We start from the raw sequence: 16,691 nt of genomic DNA on the forward strand, positions 1-16,691 counted from the left end.
CTAATTATTTTCAAGAAAAAACATAAGTGAAAGAATCCCTGTCACCGAAAATGAAGACCATTTTATTTGTATTGTAATATTAAACAAGTTTACATTATACTCCATATAAAGTAAGGCTCAGGCTTTAATGTAAAGTGTGGATTTCTCAGGAATCTGATTCGAGTTACATCCGTCCGATGTACAACAGAAGTGACAGCTGTAGTGACCTTCTACAATGACGTTGCCATAGTTTGTGCAGTGTTCAAGGTCAGATGTTTGGTGGAGCCACTTGTTCCGGCACTCTTCCTCCGTCACACATCTGAATTAAAGAAAATAAAAATAAACACTCGTCTAGTTTAGTTTTTACGGGAAATAATTAAAAATCATTCAACAAAGGTATATAGTGTTTGTGTATTTTTGTTGTTTTTACCGTTTAAATATTGTAGGATACGTCTGTCCATTGTGTATCAAGTCCGTCATACAGAAATCTTCACCTGGACCACACTGTTGAAGATTACCGGTGTAAATGGATCGTGTGTCGCACGGTATACCGTTGTCATTGTCTCCACAAATGTGACATCTCATGCCTGTCATGAAAGTTCAATTTGCTGTGTTTGTGTGACGAAAATCGCAATTCATTAAACTAACACACTAAATGTAGTTTTTTGGGGAGTTGATTTTAATCAACTCTCCTATGCAGTTACTCAGGCAAACCGAAAGTGAAACAGTGTTTGGACCTAAGCACAAATCAACACCACTGACAACATTTAGTTCTAATCAATAAATTCGATGTAATGAGTTCTTAAGCATTGTTCTTCAAGGAAACCCATTTATAGATACCTTGTAAATAGTCAGATTTTAAATGGTACGAACAATTTAGATATTTTTTGAAGTCGTACATTTTATGTATTCCTACGCCAGAGTTCAATACAGTCTCGTTCAACCAGACGCTCGGTTGTCTCCGTAAATCTCCGACAAGCATAGAGTCTCTCTTGTGTTCGGAGATTAACGGATACAGCTGAGAGTCTGGTTGAACGAGAGTAGAGTTCAATTTTGTTTGGATCCATACAATTACTCATAAGTATTTTGATTACTAATACGTAGTTTGATGGAATAATTCTTTGAATATTACTTAACATGATTGATATTGGATTTTCACGGAATTCCTGTAGGATTCATATTATGAAAAAGTGCGTAATTCAAATACTAATAGGAATTTACTTGCCATGCAAAATAACATATCGTTGATTTTAAAATAATTAACAATCGATAAAATGAACTCCCGTCAGTACTTCAGTACTTTGATTATTATTGTGTATTGTGGGCGCTAGTTCTTTTGCAGGAGATATAGAAGAATGGTATATCTTGAATAAAATATTAAGTTTCATTTTATCATAATTATCAAGTATGAGCATACCTAAAAAATATTTCATTATTTTTTATTTGATTCAGTGTCAGATAATCAAGATTTATTGTTGTTGTTTCGTATTTTGTGTATAAAAATAAGACTTTATAACATAAATTCATTACGATTAAACCGTTGAAGGAATTTGAAAAATGAAATTTAAAAAAATGTGAGTATGGATGGATTGTTCTGCAATGTACACTACGTACCTAATGCCGGCGTTGTTTGTTGTGTTGTGGTAGTCTCATGCTGTACTGTTGTTGGGGGAACTGTTGTTGTTTCTTTGGGTTGTATTGTTGTGTCTTTGGTGATAAAACATTGTAGCTTATTATCCCTTTAAGTGCTACTTTTTTTTTACATATTGCAAACACATTCGATTAATAAGATTTATTTTATATTGAGTTTTCTTGATTTACCTCGTGCTAATCCACAGACACAGGAATAGCTGCGGTCGAAATAGTTAAAATGACATATTCCTACTAGTCCTGCAGGACAAAAGCAGTGACTGTTATCCGTACAATCTACAAATTATAAAAAAAACAAATATGTGTATCAAAGTTAAGGCATTCTGCTTCCTAGCATTTAAATGAAACAATAGTTTTAAGAGTAAATTTGTTCTCAATTATACCTTAATCAATTAAAGGGGAACAGGACACTGATCACGTGACTAACATCGCAACGATGCTTTGATGATCTTTTTAAAGTAATTAACGGCTCTAAAGTTGTCATTGTCACAACATGGGTTGGGGGATTCAACATGTTTTATTTAATAAAAGTAAATGTACAAAATCATAAGCCGTTAATATAATTAGATATAATATATTTTGATAATGATCTGTTCATGTTAATCAATAAATATAAAGAATGCATTACTAGTCTGATGGTTTAAACAGAATTTGTCACAAAAGGCCGTTTTTCCATAATAAGGGGTCGGGGTGATTCCTATTGTAGTATCTCTCTTGAATGCATAGAAAGTTATAAGTTATAAAGCACATGTTAAGGTTGATATAAGAATTTTTTTTTTAATTTATTGACGATCTCTTTTATGTTTTATCACATTTTCTTCAAATTTAGAATCAAAAACTTCAAAATTTGAAGTGCTGATTTCAGCATTATTTTGATAAAATAATGATATTGCTATTTAAAAAGGCCAATGTTGTAAATAATTTTGAAGTTTGTTTCCGTATTTAAAATTAATGAATATAATTTGCAAATAAATTCCATTATATGGAATAATTATTGCACTAAATTAAAATTGTAAAAAAAAAATCACAATGCCAGAAAAGTGGGATACTTCCTATCAAAATATTTCCCTTGCAATGTAAGAAAGTAGTCATAATATATGTTATAGTGGACATCTTTATTTCAATATTTTAAAAAAGCAACAACAAAAATTTGACAAATAATTTTACACTACAAAGTCCTGTTCCCATTTAAAGATAAAGATGTAATGCTATATCAATTGTATTTTCATTTGCAAAGGCACACCTAAGATTTCGAACATAGTTGTTACTATATACAGAGAAATATTCGCCCCTTTTGCCGTTGTCGTCGTTAGTGAGCGAAATTAGGACTGTGCTAATTCCAATGTCTCAAATTATCACTTTTAAGAAACCATGTCCTGGCAAGTTCAAAACAGGGTGAATCCGTTTGAAAGTGAGGGAAATGCAGGTCGGATATAACCAAGATACCGTAATTAGTACTAATAAGATAGTTCATGAAGAATTTAAAGAAATATAAACAAAATTGTGTTTTTAAAAGCAGACAAGTAGAATATATTCCATAAGACTTTATTTCTTAACCCTGACAGGAATATAGATCTCACCGGTACACTGGCAATCCGATGAACGCTGACCAAAGCTACAGTATGGGTGTTTACCAGCCGGACAAACATGACTACTACACTCGGTGTGATTCGTACATTTTATTAGAAGTTGTGGATCTACTGTGGTAGGATCTAGAAAAAAAGAAAGAAAAGGGTTCATTTGAATTTTAAGAAAATTTGAGCTTATCGGGCCACAGAAAATTCTCTGGGTATTACTTTTTTAGTCACTGCATGTGTTTAACTTCGTACTTTATCGAAATCATAATAAATAATAGTTCAAACTGAAAATATTGGTTTTAATTCTTCAAATAATTTCCGTGTGAAATTTCGGGAAAATTATCATTTCTGTTTGGGGTCCCATATTTTCAGAAAATGGCATGTGACATCGGTCACAAATAAAATAAATGAGCATCTTAGGTCCTCATCTTGATATTTAAGATGGATTCGTATGACTGACATTACTAGTATTTCAGGTACCAACTTTTAATTCAAGTGTTTCATGTTTTTTACGATCAGAAGTAACAGAGCTTTTTTTAATTCCAAAACTATATACTTTGTATATTTGAATAGCCTTATTACATCTTCCTACCGGGGGTATTTGTCGGTGCTTCAATTGTTGTTGTTGTTGTTGTTGTCGGTGTCGTCGTTGTTGTCGTCGATGTTAATGATGTCGGTATCGTTGATGTTGTTGTCGGTGTCGTTGTTGTTGTTGTTTCTTTTTTAAAGATTAAAACTGACATTAAAATATTATGTTATCGAATAGAAAAAATAGCAAAAATGTCACAATATCCTGAATACTCGCAAAGCTTAACAAAAACAACGAAAGTTTTCATTGATATAATCACAAAGGTGTTCCAGAAAACAAAGGATAAGTCTAGAGAGCCTAGGGAGGGAGCAAATATCCGTAAAAAATTTCTCTTGGTTTATCTTATGCTTTTGAATCTTCTCAGTGATTACCTAGAGAGTTTCCATCAACTTTCGTTGCTTTCCATGAGTTTGGCGAGTACCTAGTACATTTCGGATCGATGCGTTTATTCTGCGGCACACAGATGTAGTCAAACGATACAGATAAATAATTTGATTATTTTCCAACTAAGATCTCATCAAAAAACGCTGGAGAAATTAAAGAAGGTATGTAAAACTAAAGCGTGAACCAAGGACCCCTGTATATCTAAGATGGCGAGTCTCGTCCCTTTAAACAGCTTTAAATGCAAATTTCTAGCAAAATTTGGCTTTTCTTATCATCGATGTTCATCATTTTTCTCAGAAAATCATCTGCATAAAATTATAATTTCCGGCAAACCTTACCTGTATATCAATCAATGATTACTTTTCATCATAAATATTATTTATGAACAAAAATAAGTATCTTTATGTGCAAAATGAATAATATATTTATACTGATACATGTGCACATTGAACTAAATGGAAATAGTTAATAATCTTGGATATTCACAGATAATGAATTGTGTTTTAATACAATATCGAATTTCATATGTTAAAAAATTGTTTAATAATCATATGTTAATGTCATACGGAATTGCATTTTTATCAAAGCACTAATAAAAATATGATCTTGCATCCTATGATACTATACAATTTTGTGTCATATGATATATGATACAATATAAAAGTGTAATATATATATATATAAAAATACAAATGATATTGTTGCATTTGATGTGACATCATATCAAGATATTATATTGTATCATATCATACGATCAGGCTTGGGGTAATGCTAAATGTAATGGTAATGCATTGCAATGCATTACATGTTTTCAAAGTAATGCTAGTAATGTGTAATGCCTCAAAATTAGCATTACAAGTAATGCTAATGTAATGCATTACTTTCCAAAATCTAATGTAATGCTGGCATTACATGGCATTACTTTGCATTACTATGCATATTTATGCATGTTCACTTTAAAAAATGTGATGAATAAATGAATAGTTGAAATTGAACTTGATTAAAAGAAAGATATAATTCTAATTAAGAAAAAACATGTTCTAATTGTACATGTTTTATTAAAAAAGGTTTTTTAAAATTCATTTTTGAATTGTTTATATTACTAAAGATAACAGCACAATTTCATAACTTTTTTTAAAAGATTGTTGTTATTAAGAGTTTTTAATCATTTAAACAATTTACTCCAATTAGTTTGCACTTCAATAAGAAGTGTGTCAACAACACACTATGCCTCCAGGATAACCTAAGTATCAAAACAATCTATTGTTATAAGAAGTACTAGTGCTAAACACCCCAATCCCCTTCCCTTCGCTATGTCACAATAGAATAGGAGACAGACATGCACATTTAAAAGCAAAATGAATGCACTGTCCATCCATGATGAAAATCAATATCACTTCCAATATTATAACCCATTTGAAAATAATCTTACTTATTTTCTCTCTCTTTCTCTCTCTCTGTCTGTCTGTCTGTCTCTCTCTCTTGTATATTAATTACACTGTACATTAGTTTGGACTGATAGAAAATACAAGATTTATGTATTTAATCTATTATTGCACTTAATATATCCTAAGATAAAGATCGTCAAACAGTATTTTCCAGTCCAAGCTTTGACTGCTCCTGCAAAACATTTATTTAGTACAGCCCGGAAGATGGCTGCATTTAAAAGATGAACCCATTGAAACTTCGATCATAAAGTGCAACAGCAATCTTTTGTCTTAAAGTGTCCTCCGTAAAAAGAAATATGATTAAAATATATTAAGAAATATAACTGGGAAAAATCATCTGTTTATAAATTAATAAAATTTAGTGTCCAAAATTATACAGATTTGTGTAATCTGGAGATATATCTATATTTAGCTTTTAAAAACCGCAACATTATTTCATAAATTGTTTTTTGTTACGCATGTTATCCTGTGTCTCTATTTCATATCTGATATTGTATCATGTCAAATGTCTATAAATATCATTTTACTTATGTAATATGTTGTTCATATTGCCACAATATGATTATATATTGAGCAAATAAAGAATGACTCTTGGTTATTCATTGAATTTGAACCTGATACTGAGCATGAAGCTGTAGATATGTTAAAGAGTGTTGTATATTTAAAACATGTTTATACTCTTTATAAGCTTTACTTTAAAAAAAAAGTAATGGTAATGGTAATGCATTACTTTACTCATGTAATGGTAATGTAATGCATTACTTCAAGAAAATCAAGTAATGGTAATGGTAATTTAATGCCCAATTCATGAAGTAATGGTAATGTAATGCATTACTTTACAATGTAATTCGCCCCAAGCCTGCATACGATACAGTATTGTATCGTGTTATACGTTATTGTATTTGATCACATACTACAATATCATTATATATACATGATACAATATACCGTCAAATGACACAATATCATATTACTTAATACATCACAACATTGTAACATGATATAATACTGTATTAAATAGTATGATCTTATTCTATTAGTTACGATATTATATCATATGATATTGTATGATAATTTATCATATAAAATACATAATATAATATTGTATCATCTGATACAATATGTTTTAATATAACTTTGCATTTAATCAAAAAATACAATATCATGTGATACAATGATAGAGTATGTGTTATAATATCATGATATACAATATAATATCATATGATACATTTATATTTTATAATCTCATATTATACAATATCGTATCATATGATACAATATGCTATATCATAAAATATTTTTTCATATGATACAATAATAGATGTTACTATATTAAATGATTCAAAATCTTATGATACAATAATACTTACATGTCAAACAATTTCATGCTATACAATATGTAATACTTATCAACAATATTATATATGACAATATCATATGATACAATATCATATCATAAAATGCAAATTATTTGAAACTATTGTATCATTTAATTTATTATAATATATCATTGTATAAAATAATTTTGTATTTCATCATATAATAAAAAAGAGAATCATATCATACATACTATATCATAGTAATCATTTTATATTATTTAACAATAAATAACACTATCAAGCAAGTTTGAGTTAGGTAGGATTTTTTTTTTAGGCATATTTGTTCTCCATCATCCGTCATTCTGGAGATCAGGCTCTGTATTTGAATCTACCTCTGCGATCTATTTATAAAGTTATAGCAACCATGCAAGTTTAAAATATTACTTTTATTTATTAAACGTGATCTGTTAAAAAAAAACCTGAGCCTTCTCAAGCATCTGAAATCTACAGCTCAGCGCCCTAGCCTGCGGAATGCATCAGAATCACAAATTCATCATCACATATCAAAATTTGAGATAGATTCAACCAATCATAACTAAGATTTGTCTACCAAAGGGCACCCGCTCCAAAAACTTTCACCAGTTCCAAACACCTTAACTTTATTCGGCAACCGAAACGAAGGGCTTAGATTCAGCGTTATTCAATATTTCCTTCCTCAATTTCTATCTAATTATTGTATTTTATTTTTTTTTAAAACTTTTATGTGAAAAAAGAAAATTGTACTTCAATGCACTTAAGTTCTGTAATTAAATCATTCAAAAATGTAATGTCTTCCCTATTATTGCGTGAACTCGTGTGACGTTTCAAAAATTTACTCACTTGATTGATGAATACACTCGAATGAAAAATGTTGTCACGTGATATTTCAAAGAGCTATTCTTTCAATGGATTGTCAGGTATATCACTCTAATGTACTAGGGCCCACCTATTAATTTCATCTTTATTCAAAAATAACAAAGGATTACAAACCAAAGTTGATTTTTTGCTGTAATATTATCTAAGAACAGCAATAATGCATTTAATTATCCCAATAACAATGCTGTGCAAGAACTATTGAAATGGTTTATGAATCAGACATCGTTTTCATTTATTCATGTCTAAAAAAAACTATCAATATTGGTGTATATCTCGTACAATTCATCGTAGAAAAAGTGTTTGCAAAATGTACTTACAGCATATCATCCTATTAGTTATTCTGAACAAGGATTTAATATTTAACGAGCCATTTCTAATGATCAACCAAATTTCAGCGTCAATCGTAGAATTATAAGCAAGATACATAGCTCATAATTCTGCTAGGTTTGAGTCATGTTTTTGTTCACATGAGTTTATTACATTCAAATTAAAAAAAAACAACTAACAAAACACATTGCATTATTCAACCATTACGGAAAGATCATACCGTATCGCCAATAGAATTTGTATTTTTGTACGTTGTTAATGTACGGTATTCATTATTAAATACAACTTATTTTTTGCAAGTTAACAGTCAGCTGTCTTATTTATCGAAGTCTATTGACTTGTTTATCATACGTCCAACATGGCCGCTTTAAAGATGTTTTCGAGATATGGAATACCGAACCCGAAGTTATAAACTGTTTGAAGCCCAACCCCTTCCCATTATCATTATTTTCGTAATTACTCAAATTCAGAAAAAAGATTAGCCCTTAAATGAAATATTATATACTGCATGTTTAAGCAGAGCGATTGGATAATCCTTATTATTATTGTTAAACATATAAAGATTACTCGAAACTTTCGCAATTAAACGCGAAATGATCGCGACAAAACCGGAAACTTCCGCGTATTAACCTGCTACTTTTGCAAAATGACTCGAAAGTCAAAACGTTTGTTTGTTGTACAATGCACAGGTTACAATAAGCATATCTAAACTAATGTCAGAACAATACTTTTTTTAAACTCGCTATGAACAAACAAAATTACATATTAAATACGTTTCGAAGGTTTTGAAAAAAACCCCAAAATTCGTGTTCGATCACAGGCAGGAGACGGCGAAAAAAAAGACACGAGAAGAATGCATGAATTTTTGCTTGCTTCAATTATGTTTGCATAATATTAAAGTTGATTGGTTCGATTTTTTGGTCATTACAGTATCAAATAATTATTTGTACTAACCAACTATATTAGAAAGTTTCACCTATTTTCAGCAGCATAATCGGTCTCCTTTCAAAGATAGAAATATACAAACTAAATAAAAAATATTTCAGCATGGGACACACAATATATGCACCATGGGTGTGTTAAGAAAACGAAACCGTTTGGTTTCGTCCCCTGATTAATTGGGTTTAATTAACCCGCCGATCATGCATCGATTGTAAACAAAACAAACTTCGGAAAGATGAAGAGGAAAAATGTACACAAGTTTATTTTGATTTGCTAAAACATTTGCGAAATCTTATTTTCTTCATCTATAGCGAATGTCACAGTCGTAACTTAGTCACCTCTGCTTCGACGTCGTGGAAGAATCTTTATAAGGGACGAAATAATGCAGTACACTTGTATATAAAGTTTATTTGTCAACAATGTTGTTATAATTTTTCATTGAAATATGCTTTTAGAATATACATAGAAAATAAAACAATTTACAGGCATTCTATATTAAATCACATGAAAAGTAATCCCGACACCTATATTCAAATTAACAACATTTTAAAGAATTCAAGCGCTTGTTAACGAGGCCGAGTACAGAACGAGTACGCACGCTTTCGCGCAGCGTTTCATTTGTATTGTGACGTCATCTTTTTGCTTTGTTGACGCCATGGCGGGATAGTTTCAACTGCAGATATTCAGCGAAATTTGTCGAAAATAGCTCGTTTGAAGAGTAAAATTAAAGTTATATTGTGGAATAAAGATAAATGTCTCGAAGTATAAGCTATACTTGGGCTCGGGTCGAAAAGGTGAAGAGGGTTCAGCAAGCCTAGCCCTCTGTCACGTTTTCTTAACCCGCCTAGATATAGCTTAATTCATATATTTCAAGACAATAACCATATATTTTATATTAATGGCCCTTAATATGTGATGTTATATATTTATTTATTACTTAAATATGTCTGAATGTTTTAATAATACCATATATATCACATTTTCCGCCTTTGTCAAATAAAAAATAGCCATTAACTGACAAATCTTGGAAATTGGGCATACAAAAATCAACTTTGATTAGACCCCTGGAACAAACCAGGAGGTAAACGTATTTTTTAAGTTGACCATTTGATGCCTTTTAGCAATAACTTTTATATGTAGAACAGAAAAAGAAATCCTTAGGGCAGAAGTTTAAAAAATGTGCAAATTTGGTACATTTCAAGCAAAATCCCATAGGGTCCTATGTTAAAAATTAACACACTTTGAGATGACCCCTTAAACAAACGGTGTGGTAAATGCCTTATTTTTTTTATCTTAAAATAATAATTATATCAGTAGTACTTCTTGTAAAAAATTTCATTCAAAAATCTAGGGCAGAAAAAATTAGACCCGGCCTCGTTAAATGCTGTTGTTTTTTAAAGAGACTGTAGACATTTCAGATATATTTTATTACTCAAGAATGAACAAAACTCTTGAGTTTTTTGTTTCTTATTTCCTTCATATTTCGTTAAGAATAGCAGTTTATAGAATGATTATCCATTGTGTTTTAAAAACTTAACCCCTTTAATAGACCCTATAAAACAAAGATATTGTTGTGTAGCATATGAAAAGAATTTATATCTCGAGTTTCCTTAATCTGTAACTGTAGACACCTCTTATTTACTCGATCGTGACCTTAAACGGATGCTATTTACTTGAGATTATTTAAAACTTCAATGTGTTTATTCCTACTATCTGTTCTTCAAAATGGTTCTTGTTTGAAATAACATAGATTATAATAAAGTTTTGTGTATATTCGTCCGTTTATTCGCGACAAAAGTGAGATCTATGGAAAATATTTAAATGGTGGCAAAGTAAGAGAATTATGAACGTCCAAGCAAAACAAATTTATGATTTACCAGGTATTGTTAGTAGATTTGTTGTTTTCGTTGTATGTTGTGTTGTTGTTAGTGGTGACAATGCTGGTGTTGTCACTGCTGTGTTTTTAAATGAGGTGGAAGTTGCTGCTTCTGTTGAAGTTGTTGCTACAAAGTAAGATAAAATGTAGAACAACTATTTCATAAGTTTGCATATTTTCTAAAATATGAACAAAACAGAAAAACAGCTACTTTTATATTCATAATCCAACCATGACCATAACCATTGTGTGCTTTGAACCTATTTTATTTATAGCCAAGCAATGTAATATAAGAATATTTTTAAACAACATATTAGTTATTCGTCATTTTGATGAAGAATTAGAGGAAATGTTTTATTAACAATATTGCCAAGCCACGCTGCGATGTGAGCTGTAATTTTAATCAAATCGGAATTTTTCCTAGTAAAACCTTAACTGTTTCTGTAAAATGGGAATTCTTTTTAAACTTTTATTCCGCTTTTCTTTAGGTTGTAGTTCAAAAGGGTTTGAGATACACGGTTATTATTGCTTTCAAAAATGGTCTGTTACATACTTACTTTATTTTTAGGGTTTTCCGTTTTCAACGGAAAACCCTTTTGTTATTCAACGGTTTCTTTTTCTTTATTATTAGGGTCTTCCGTTTCCAACGGAAGACCCTCTTGTTATTCTACGGTTTCTTTTTATTATTATTCTACATTTTTCCTCTGACATTTTTCGAGAGCTATAACTCAAAAACTATTTGGTCGATTTTCACCAAATTGACAGGACTGATAGAACATAAAACGTGCTTGCGAATGTAAAATTTTGAGCTGATGACGTCACATCCGGTTTGAGATTTTGAGGATTTTGTGAATTTTTAAGGACCATTTTGTCCACGTAACTCCTCCGAAACTAAAGGGTATAGAAAAGTGAAACTTTCAGGAATATGTAGATGAATGTCTGTAGATGATCCTCTGTATTTGACATTGTGGAAAATGCGCACGGCGCCGAAGCTCGCCCGAGGTCAAAAATTGGCACCAACATTTTTGGCAAAATTTTAACACGTTTTGCAAAATATCTTTTAACCTGTTGATAATATGTTAAAACATGTAATGCAAAAGTTGTTAAGATTTACACGAGCTTTTGTTTTGTTTTAATAAAAAGGGGCTGGCCTTTTTAATTAGGGGCCAGGAGGGCTCTAAAGTCTTTTAATTTTAACTCTTAACTGAGCAATAATTTGTCATTAATTATAGAAGCAAAAATGTTCATTGTACAGCTGTTGATCTACACAGTACCTTATTTTAAACATTTGTTAAGTAATTAGGGGTTTCAAGGGGCCAGAAGACCAACACTTTGATCATTAATATCTTAAAAAGGAGAAATATTTTGAAAGGCAATGTTGAACAAAAGTTGCTTAAAATAACGTTCTTTAGAACATGGTACCTTAAAATTTATGGTTTGTGGCCCCAGTAAGGAGTTTAAGGGTCGGCCCCTAAAACACTGTTGTCAAGATATCTCCAAATCGGTCAACAATTTCTGAACACTTATTAAACAAAATATGTTTATATTAATAAGATCTTTTATTTAATATTAAGAAAAAGGGACTAGCCCCTCAAATTAGGGGCCAAGAGTGCTCTAAAATCTTTATATAATAACTCTTTACTGAAAAATTATTTGTTATTATTTATAGAAGCAAAAATGTTCATTGTACAGCTGTTCATCTATTCTGGACCATACTAAAGTCATATGTTACATAATTAGGGGTTTGAAGGGGCCAGAAGTCCAAAACTTTGATCAATATTATCTTGAAAAGGAGAAATATTTTGAAAAACATTGTATAACAAAAGTTGCTGAAAATAATGTTGTGAACAATGTGATACCTAATTTTTTTTCGTTGGTGGCCCCAGTAAGGAGTTGAAGGGTCGGCCCCTAAAGCACAGTTGATCCGATATCATTATAACGGTTAATAATTCGTGAACACTTGTTGAATAAAATATGTTTATATTTGCGAGACCTTTAATTTGATATCAAGAAAAAGGGGCGGACCCTTCAAATTAGGGGCCAGGAGGGCTATGCTACAAAGTCTTTTTATAGTAACCTTTTTTAGAGCGATAATTTGTTATTAATCATAAAAGCAAAAATAAAAGCTTATTAAGTTTAATGTAAAACTGAAATCCGTTTTAAAATCGGCCGATGCATTACAAAGATATAGGTGTTTGAAAATTGACTTTTCTGGAAATTTTGATTCCACATTCTTGGTAAAGAAAAGAATGTTATGTTCATAGTTTAATTAACTCGTACCTAAAATATATCGATAATTGTTAAATCGTACTTAAACACATTCGGATTTGTATTTGCTAAGTCGTTCTTGAAATTGATAATGTTATTGCTAATTCGTACCTAGAATCATTTTGATTTTGTGAACTCGTACCAAAAATAATTCGATTTTTTTTTCTTTTTGTTTTATTTACTTATACTTATTGGTTTAAGAACTCTGCTTCTTAGAGACAGTTTTAGCTTTACCTTCGACATTATCGGAAGACCCACTCGTTGCTTTGCAACGAGCTTTGCTCTAGTTATACTTTTTTTTCTTTTTCTGACTTTTTTGGATCGTTATTTCTCAAAAACTATTCAACCGATTTACATCAAATTTTCAGGACTTATAAGGCATCAATGTCGCTACAGATTATCAAAATTTCAAATGATTACGTCACTTCCGGTTTCAGATATGGACGATTTTGTAAATTTTTAAGGGTCATTTTGTCCACGCATCTTCTCTGAAACTAATCATGATAAAAGCTTGAAATTTGCAGGGATTGTAGATGAATGTCTGTAGATTTCCCTTCATGCTTCCAATTGCGAAAAATGTGCAAGGCCTAGAAGCTCGCCTGAACCTGAAAATTAGCACCAAATTTGTTCACAAAATTTTCGCACATTTTCCGTAATATCTTTTGACGTATAAATATTTTGTTAAAACATGTAATGCAAAAGCTGTTTTAATTTGCACGGGCTTTTATTTGATATCAAGAAAAAGGGGCTGGCTCCTCAAATTAGGGGCCAAGAGGGCTCTAAAGTCTATTTGCAATAACTTTTTACTAAACAATAATTTGTTATCAATTATAGAAGCAAAATTGTTCAATGTACAGCTGTTTATCTATACAGTACCATATTTAAGTCATATATTACGTAATAAGGGGTTTCAAGGGGCCAGAAGTTCAAAACTTTGATCATTAATATCTGAAAAAGGAGAAATATTTTGAAAAGCAATGTAAAACAAAAGTTGTTCAAAATAATGTTTTGTACAATATGCTACCTTTAATGTTTTTGTTTATGACCCCATTTAGGAGTTAAAGGGTCGGCCCCTAAAACACATTTGTACAGATATCTCAAGAACGGTAAACATTTTTTGAACACTTGTTTAACAAAATATGTTTATATTTACAAGACCTTTCATTTGATGTCAGGAAAAGGGGGCTGGCCCCTAAAATAAGGGGCCAAGAGGGCTCTAATGTCTTCTTACAATAACTCTTAACTGAACAATATTTTGTTATTAATTATAGAAGCAAAAATGTTCATTGTACAGCTGTCCATCTATACATTACCATACCTAAGTCATATATTACGTAATAAGGGGTTTCAAGGGGCCAGAACTCAAAACTCTGATCATCAATATCTGAAAAGGAGAAATATTTTTAAAAGCAATGTAGAACAAAAGTTCTTCAAAATAATGTTCTTAACAATATGATACCAAAAATTTTGTTGTTAGTGGCCCCGGTAAGGGGTTAAAGGGTCGCCCCCTAAAACGCATTTGTACAGATATCTCGAGAACAGTTTACAATTCATGAACACTTGTGGAACAAAATATGTTTATATAAGTGAGACCTTTTCTTGGATATCAAGAAAAAGGGGCTGACCCCTCAAATTAGGGGCCAGAAGGGCTACTAAGTCTTTTCATAATAACTCTTTTCTGACCAATAATTTGATATTAATCATAAGGCAGCAAAGAAGCTTTTATTAAGTTTAATTTAAAACCGAAACCCGTTTTAAAATCGGACGATGCATTCAAAGATATCGGGGTTTAAAAACTGATTTTTCCGGAAATTTTGATTCCGCGTCCTTGGTTTAAAAAATAGCGTAATGTTTAAAGTAAAATTAACTCGTACCAAAAATAATTGTTAAGTCGTACTTGAACACATTCGGATTTTTTTTGTTAAGTCGTTCTTGAAATCGGAAAGGTGTTTGTTAAGTCGTACTTAAAATCATTCGTATTTTGTTAAGTCGTACCAGGAATAATTCGATTTTTTTCATCTTTTATATTTTTGTAACTCTTGGTTTTGGTTTAAGAGCTCTGCTTCTTACAGGAACTTCCAGCTTTACTTCCGACATTAACGGAAGACCCACTCGTTGCTTTGCAACGAGCTTTGCTCTAGTTATTTATGTTTTTGTAAAATAAGTTTTGATCGGCAAAAATGCAACTTAACTAGGTTATCATATGACATACTGTATAGTTATTACATCTGGCTATGTTTTCTATTTCGTGGAAAGTAACTTTCGCTTAATCAAGTATATTGCAAAATGCCATGGATTTATATGTTAGAATAGGGACGTTAAATATACGATTATTTAAAAACATGCTAAATATTTGAGAAACCATTTTTACGTCGAACATAGCAGACTCTAAATAAAAAAAAAAGTTTTCATTAGGTATCCTGCACAATGTTTTAAGTTATTGTGTTGTTTATAATTTGAGACTGATATATTTGTCATTTGATGATTAATTTCATTTTGATATGGTTCATGAACTGATAATTTTAACTCTCGCAATTTTGTATTATTTACCTTTATCAGCTATGGAAACTTGCTATTGTAAAACAAGACTTATAGGAGGATGCATCAGCATCATTGCATATTTTTATAACAAAAACATTGATCATCTGTTAAACTGATCGATAACAGCTTTTATAAAAAGTTTCTGTAAGGAACGTACCTTGTTTAATGCGTATTAACAATGCGAGGATGTCACTTCAATTACTTTTTGCACCTGCAGTAAGTGGTAATGAATCTTAAGGGGTGAATATTTATGGAATGTTATTCTTACATAGGAGCTGAGATACTATTGGATCGAAACTTTGAAAATACTAGATTTAATTCTTTTTGAAAAAGATCTCTTGGGTGAAAGAATTATAGTTAACATAAACATCGACAATACATTTACACTTCAAGGTTTAACCTTGTTAAACAATACTAAGGGTTATAAATAGTGCAAAGTAACTGGAATTTTATCAATGTTAATTGATTTAGTAAAAATCACATTTAAAAGATAAATATTTTTGACAAATGATAACTAAATGAAATCCATGTGAATTTGAAGAAGTGAGTAAATGCAATTAGAAGAAGTGTGAATCTGTCGACACAGACTAAAGTATACATTAATACAAATATACATTTTAATTGTTTTCAGAGTTTGCATTTGCAAACATTCAAATACAAGCACATCATGTTACACGAGCCATGTAATGCGATTTAAAGGGGCATGGTCACGATTTTGGTCAAATTTTATATTTCTTTTTTTATTATTTACAATGTTTAAGGAATGCATTTCTAATGATCAAAATGAATTTTGAGAGTCAATCGAAGAGTTATAAGCAAGATACAGGGCTCACAACTCTTTGTAATGTAAACAGGGCTTGTGTCCTGTTTTTTGTT

General features: G+C 30.9%; 1 protein-coding gene across 1 annotated transcript in view; it reads right to left on the reverse strand.

Moving 5' to 3' along the window:
* Window positions 1-41: 41 nt before the first annotated feature.
* LOC128155385 (atrial natriuretic peptide-converting enzyme-like) overlaps window positions 42-16,691 on the reverse strand; it is a 53,703-nt gene continuing 37,053 nt past the window's right edge. Inside the window, exons 12-18 of the mRNA XM_052817079.1 lie at window positions 11,008-11,133; window positions 3,799-3,924; window positions 3,210-3,341; window positions 1,801-1,905; window positions 1,594-1,686; window positions 410-566; window positions 42-298 (exon numbers count right to left, since the gene is read on the reverse strand). Coding sequence (XP_052673039.1) covers window positions 118-298; window positions 410-566; window positions 1,594-1,686; window positions 1,801-1,905; window positions 3,210-3,341; window positions 3,799-3,924; window positions 11,008-11,133 — 920 coding nt within the window. The 3' untranslated portion in view covers window positions 42-117. The remainder of the gene's footprint in view (window positions 299-409; window positions 567-1,593; window positions 1,687-1,800; window positions 1,906-3,209; window positions 3,342-3,798; window positions 3,925-11,007; window positions 11,134-16,691) is intronic.

Source organism: Crassostrea angulata, chromosome 1 (genome assembly GCF_025612915.1).
Source record: "Crassostrea angulata isolate pt1a10 chromosome 1, ASM2561291v2, whole genome shotgun sequence".
NCBI classification, from domain to species: Eukaryota; Metazoa; Mollusca; class Bivalvia; order Ostreida; family Ostreidae; genus Magallana; species Magallana angulata.